The following is a 7,214-nucleotide window of genomic DNA, read 5'->3' as shown; positions in this document are numbered from 1 at the left end:
GAATGGACGCAGCAATATTGTGGGTGTTGTCACTGATAGGCTTCTGTCATTGCTTCATGCAGTGTGTTGTCATATTTCCCTGACCGGGGGGTGGGGCTCACTAAACCTCCTCTGATTGGTTGTCTCAGATAGACAAGGTGTCTGAAACAGAGTTTCTAAGCTCTTTTGAGCTTATAGTATATAGAAATAGGTCAGCCAATAATGGTCAAAGTTCATGGTATCTAGAAAACATTTTTGTTATTCTATCAGTGACTCAGTTTATTTCTGTGAAATTGTAAAACATTACATTAAAAACACCCAAAAGAACTAATTTTTTGTTAAATTAATCAAATTTGTATGCTTATTTGCATGCATACTGACACCAATTTTATACAGTATATTCATGTTTGTGTTTTATAATGTATGTTCGAAGTCTAGATCTTTCACCACATAGTTTTAAGAGTTATATCCTCCTGTAATGCTCAATTATGTTCTCAACATTTTCTAGGAGCAATGAAGCATCATATTATTCAGAATCCTAACAGTAGAGCAGATGTCTGAGATCAACCTTTCTGCTCTAATTGTGATCTGCACTGAGGGAAAACTAACAGCGGGGTCTTCACATGCCAAATATAAATGTATAAATCAGAATAAAGCTAACATCTATCTAGTCTATAACAATGCTTATATATAAATAAATAAATATTAGTGCCGTCAAATGATTAATAGCGATTAATCACATCCAAAATAAAAGTTGTTTACATAATGTGTGTGTACTGTATATATTTATATGTATAAATACACACACATGCAGTATATATTTGGAAAATATTTACATGTATATATATTCAGTCATAATTTATATTATATAGAAATATATTTAATATATAAAGAACATTTTTCTTAAATATATACATAATACATACACACATATATTATGTAAAAAAACGTATTTTGGATGTGATTAATCGTTTGACAACACTAATATAATAATTAATATGTTGTATGTATGTACATACACACACACACATATGTGTGTGTGTGTGTATACATATATCGTAGTAAACAACATTTCCTTCTTACCATTGTTTCTGCAGTCAGACTGAATCTACTACAAATCTGCAGTTGGTGGGTGGAGAGTTTACACTAGGATTAACATGTCTATTTGGCAGCTTGCTACCAAACAGTGGATCTGAGCTGAAGGCAATAGGACGTTTAAGCTGCAGTGTGCACTAAACAGCACACAACTTCTGCAACAACAAAACCATTTCTTGTGTTTTTTGTTTTCCCTCGTGGATTCATTCATCTGACAGGTAAGCAATGCATGCATAGTTCTGGAGCTCTCTGAAAAACCCTCAGAACCAGTTGCCTCTACAGCATTTTTGGAATGAAAGACTCCCTCTTTTCTGATGTTTTGAAACGTCAAGTTAACTGATTTAAAACGTAAAGTAAGGCCGCTTTTAACCCACATTAAACGTTTCACACTTGTAATTTTGAATCCGAATTTGAAAATCCAAATTAATACCAGAACTATAGGCGAGTTGTTTAGCAACATGCATAAACCCATCATTACTTTATTAAATATTCATGCACATTCGCTCGAAATACTTTTAGTGTCTGAGGTAACGTCAAGCTCTATGACACTTTCATAAACTGACAGTCAAGCAGTTACACAAGTTCGCGTCTCGCGTGCTCTACCTGTCTGACACCCATCGATGATATTAATTCCTTCAATAAATAACGTCAACTTTTCCCTCCAACAAGTTTGCAAATAGACAAAATTGTGAATTGCCGAAACCTGACGAACGTTACACAGGAGTCCCCTCGAAAACCCTCCAATCCTGCGTGAAGTATGAAATCTGCAACAAACAAATGAAACGTGTTCGTCGTCCGACAGCTCTCCGTTTGTTTGTCTTTCAAGCTCGCCACAGCACAGCTGTGTTCGTCCACATGCTCAGTCAGCAAACAGCCATGTTTGAGCACCAGTTGCTCTGTTTATGAACCTATCTTACAGCAGAAGCAGTTAACAAACAGAGGACTTACGCTCTTTCAGTAAGTTTTATATAGGTGAGTGACACAAACGTGAAGTTACTGAACTACTGACCTACTTCACACGCTGACTGCTTTATGGTCTTATGTTTGTTTTGTTTTTCTCAGTACATGCCATATATGTTTTACCAAACGCGTAAATTGTGTTTGAAATGTTGACTGTTTTGCACGTTATTATTCTTTATTTAGTAAATAGTTGACCATTTCATCGTGTTTGCATTGCAGACGTTGAGAGTTGCAAAAATGCTTCAGCATAGCTATTGCATCATGTTCTGCAAAGACAAGTTGGTCATTATTTCTTGGTGATTGGTTTTGTTGAACAATGCGGGGAGTAAGGCTGAAATGTCTGTATTTAAAACGTTTCACGTGACAAAGCTGCACTAATGTAAGCCGACTCACAGCTGTGTTAAGAATTGAATAAAAATTTAAATTATACTTTTAGTATTAGATAAATTAATTAATAATTAAATGCATTAAATTTTTTAATAGACAAGTAAAATTGCAACTATTTAATGTAATACAATGTATTATTTGAAGGGGAAACCCTTTTTAAAAATGGGCAGATGTTTATTCTCTCTCAGAATCTGATATAGAATGAATACATAAACAAACAATGTGACATTAAAAATAGGCCCAGCACTGAACTCTGAGGCACTCCTTTACAGTCTATTAACATTTTGTAATAAAAGTATGTGTTTATGGTCTTGTACCGTTGCAAGGGCCATGGCCTTCTTGGGAATAGCAGCACGGAGAGTGATGGCATGCCGGCAGCCCCTCACGCCCCTCTGTCGTGCCACCACCCGCTGCTATAGCTCCCAGTCGACACACATCACAGAGAAGAGCGTCCCCTATGAGAAGACACTCAAACAGGAGGATGGCCTCAGTGGGCCTACCAAAACTCTGCCGAAGTCTGCAGATGTTGTGGTGATTGGAGGAGGAAGCCTGGGTTGCCAGACCCTCTACCACCTGTGTAAACTAGGCATGACCAATGTAGTTCTGCTGGAGAGGGACAGATTGACTGCAGGCACCACCTGGCACACGGCAGGTATTGCACTTTGTTTACTTTGTGATTAGAGACTTTTTTAGTAGAGTTTCTTTCTGTGCTCCAAAAATTTTTAAAAGTGTGCATCACTTTTGCTTCAGTGCATAATGTGGAAAAAAAACAAACTAGGGTTAGGTTGCATGTGCACAATGTAGAAAATTTAATTTATGTTGCAAAGCAGATTTAATTCCTCACTTGTACAGTGTAGTTCTAGAGTTTCCTCCATGAATAGGCTTTCAGAGTTGGTTTTGTAATAGTTAAAGCCAAATCCTTGGGCGTAGCAGTCTGTCAAATACAAATGAGCTCCAGCTCGTCTTTTGAATTTTATTTCTGTTTGTATAATACAAACTTACTACCTTTTCACAGGACTTTTGTGGCAGTTAAGACCTAGTGATACCGAGGTGGAGCTGTTGGCTCACACTCGCAATGTGATCAGCTCAGAGTTGGAGGAGGAGACTGGCCTCGAGACAGGTTGGATCCAAAATGGAGGCCTGTTCATTGCTTCCAACAAGCAGCGACTGGATGAATACAAGCGCCTCATGTCGGTATGGCACAAATCCTAAACCTCACATCTTGCCAAGATGGGACTGTGCAGTAAAATTGCAAAAACAAATTATTTTAATAAATGAATTGACAAGCTTTAAAAAATTAATTCTAGCCTTGCCTAGAAAATATTTAGTTTATTAAACATAATGAATGAAATGTGAGTGATTTAAAGATAATCTGATAAATGGAATACTCATAGATTTTGCATTTCAGCTGGGTAAAGCGTATGGTATTGAATCATACGTCCTGTCACCTGCTGAGACCAAGGACTTGTATCCTCTGATGAATGTGAAAGATCTTTATGGCACGCTCTATGTACCTAAAGACGGCACCATGGACCCAGCGGGCACCTGTACCACCCTCTCCAGAGCAGCCACCGCACGCGGTGCCACTGTACGTTTTCATACCCTTTACTTTAAGTGATGCTTGAGTTATTCTATATGTAAACTAATGGAGCACATGGGGAATTACTGTATTGTAAGCCAGTGGTCTGATTTAAGTTATGACTGAATGTATGAACCATATTGATAAGTTTATCATTGATTACAGGTGATTGAGAACTGTCCAGTGACGGGTATCCAGGTTAAGGTTGATGATTTGGGCGTTAAGAGAGTGAAAGCGGTGGAAACTGCTCATGGGACTATCCAAACACCATGTGTGGTGAATTGTGCAGGTCAGAATGATGCAGACTTCACCAGCAGAGGGCAGTCTGTGATAACGAAATGCTATTTAACACAAGTTTTTCAAAATATCAGTCACTTATTATTTCATTAAATGATCCATTTCGAAAGCTGATTTTTAAATTATATTTGTCTAAATTACCTTTAAACGGTACAACACTCTTGACCATAGATGGAAAAACAACCTCATCTAAACACTTTGGAAAGGTTATACTATTTTTTAATTTAGTAATTTTGTCTGAATATTAACATTTGTGAGTTTTACTCAGTTGAAAGAGTTTTGAGGTTAATTGATCTAATTTAGTGTCTCTTGAAAATAGTGTTCAAGGCATGTTGTTACTAGTGTTGTTATTTTTAAATGTAATATTTATTATAATTAATGGGGTTATTATTTAATATTTCTTTGAATTAGATGTGCATTTCAGACCTCACTGCTTTTATTAAAACCTATAGTCTAACTGAGTGAAATCATTTGCTTTGCATTCATAGTGTTGCTATTCACATATTTTCAATTAAAATATGGGCAATTAAATATGTAAATATGCATATACCTGTATAATCAAATAAATCATAATGAATTTGCCTATCAGATGAATCTCGTTTACTGGGATTCTGCTTTGCCTGTTATCAGATACTCAATTATTCATCTAAATTGTCAAATTAAAAATTGAAATAGAATAGTTGATTAGTATTTTACATGAAATTACCCTTTAAATCATTCAGAAATATTAAGAATTATATAAAACGTCAATTATACATTCTGTAAAAGTATAGCCAGGTAGTGAGTAAATTTTTTGCAAAAACAGAGAACTCAGTTTTTAACAATTTTCAAAAATCATGTTTTTTCATTGTGCATTCCAATTAATCTCAATCAAACTGCATTTGGGTTATTTTGATTAGGTTAAAAAATAACTAAAAATACAGCTAACTAACTCAAAAAAACATAACATAAAAAATATGATTTTTGAAAATTTAAAAATACAGAGTTCTTGTTATTTTAATGTTTATATTTAAATTTGTGTTTACTTAATGATTATTTTACATAAATGTTAAATATTTTAAGTATATTTTAAAATGTATTTCATTATCAAATCTCATCAAGTATCTGCTCAAATACTCTATAATACAGCAAAATCCTGTGTGTGCTTTTTCAGGTGTCTGGGCCACTAAGTTGGGGGAAATGGCAGGCGTCAATGTTCCTTTGATTGCCATGCACCACGCTTATGTCGTCACAGAAAGAATCGAGGGAATCCAGGTGAGCTTTTAAATGAGTCTCACTGTCCAGTTCAGCACAGCATAGATCTTTAGAATTCAATGCACAGAACACAGCAGACACACATCAAAAGGAGAAATGCACATATTACAAAACAGTGAAGTTGTAATTTGCATGATTTATTCATAGCACGGTGCATGCAGGGAAACAGAGTCCAGCATCCATTATTGATTGATATGAATGAATATACAAGAAAAGAAAAATGACAGAACAGTTCAATCACTTTAGTACGCGATATTTTGGTTCAAAACCCCGTGTTTAATTCTCTAAGCACCTGCAGTCCAGTTTAACCATGTGCTGCAATAGCACTGCTCCGTATTTAAATTAAGTAATTAGCATTATTTTTAGTGCAAATAAGGTTTTTACATTTAGTCATTAAGCATTTTTATTCAAGTTTTTCCAAATGTAGTTATTCCACTTGTCCCATCCAACTGGTGCTGCATTGATTCTGCATTTTACATCTTATATAAGTGTTTTTGTGTCTTTACAGTGTCTATAGAAGACTTGTGCTAATTTAAAATGTTACCAAGGAAACCAAGGAATTGTACTAAATTGAATGTGCTTATTGTGCTACCAAGGAAACCAAATAAAATGACATGTGACAGACAAGCATCAGTTAGAATGGTGTGAAAATCATAAATAGATCAGTAATAGATCAGTTTCACACTAGATTACTGTTTCCCAGCAGCCATGGTGTTACATTTATATGTATTTACATGCAATATTAAAGTATTTACATCAAATATTATATCATTATATATTATGAAGAAATTTTAAATATATACACTGTTGTTCAATAGTTTGGGATCAATGTTTTTTAGATTCTTGCGCTCATTAAGGCTGTATTTAATTTATCAAAAATACAGAAATAACAGTAATATTGTGAAATATTATTGCAGTTTAAAATAACAGTTTTCTATTTAATATGCTTTAAAATATAATTTATTTCTGTGAAGCAAAGCCAAATTTTCATCAGCCATTACTCCAGTCTTCAGTGTTACATGATCCTTCAGAAATCATTCTAATATGCTGATTTATTATCAATGTTAGAATAAAAAGTTAAAAAGAACAGCATTTATTCAAAATAGAAATCAAAATAGAAAGTCTTTATCACTTTTTATCAATTTAACACATCCTTGCTGAAAAAAAGAATTTCTTTAAAAAAAAAAAGAAAGAAAAAAAAGTACAGATCCCAAACTTTTGAACAGTAGTGTATATTGTTACAAAATATTTATATTTTTAATAAATGCTGGTTTTTTTAAAATTTTCTATTCATCAAAGAATCCTGAAAAAAAGTATCACTTTCCAAAAAAATATTTAATAATGTTGAAAATGAAAATGTTACTAAAATTGATCCTGTTTGCAGTGGGGCCAATAAAAATGGCATAGCAATTAAAAACCTAACTAGTTAAGATCTATTTTCTAGACATCATGGCAACTGCTATTTATTAAATGACATTCAAATGCTGTTTTAATTGGTCATCTGAATCACAGTGAAGCTGTACACTGCTAGATTTGTTTTCCTCAACTTAGCACTCAACTTTTGTTCAGCATTGATTTTGTCACTGCATTCGCACCTTTACCTGATGTCTGTAATTCCTTTAGTGAACTGTTTTCGAGCCGTCTTGCTCGATTCATGTTAAAT

The 7,214-nt window shown here is 34.2% G+C and overlaps 1 protein-coding gene across 3 annotated transcripts in view; it reads left to right on the top strand.

Annotated features, from left to right (window-relative positions):
- The first annotated feature begins 1,106 nt into the window (after nucleotides 1–1,106).
- LOC306864309 (sarcosine dehydrogenase, mitochondrial-like) overlaps nucleotides 1,107–7,214 on the top strand; it is a 59,196-nt gene continuing 53,088 nt past the window's right edge. Inside the window, exons 1-6 of one of the 3 annotated variants that reach the window (XM_079408253.1) lie at nucleotides 1,107–1,292; nucleotides 2,748–3,073; nucleotides 3,437–3,615; nucleotides 3,830–4,009; nucleotides 4,166–4,289; nucleotides 5,451–5,551. In XM_079408253.1, the coding sequence (XP_079264379.1) occupies nucleotides 2,752–3,073; nucleotides 3,437–3,615; nucleotides 3,830–4,009; nucleotides 4,166–4,289; nucleotides 5,451–5,551 (906 nt within the window). In that variant the 5' untranslated portion in view covers nucleotides 1,107–1,292; nucleotides 2,748–2,751. Of the gene's footprint in view, nucleotides 1,293–1,822; nucleotides 2,047–2,747; nucleotides 3,074–3,436; nucleotides 3,616–3,829; nucleotides 4,010–4,165; nucleotides 4,290–5,450; nucleotides 5,552–7,214 lie in introns of those variants that run through there. The other 2 variants (XM_079408254.1, XM_079408255.1) reach the window with 2 other exon arrangements.

This window comes from Barbus barbus, assembly GCF_936440315.1.
Source record: "Barbus barbus genome assembly, chromosome: 45".
Taxonomy (NCBI): Eukaryota; Metazoa; Chordata; class Actinopteri; order Cypriniformes; family Cyprinidae; genus Barbus; species Barbus barbus.
The sequence above is the reverse complement of the archived record's forward strand: the minus strand, read 5'-3'. Positions and strand labels throughout refer to the sequence as shown.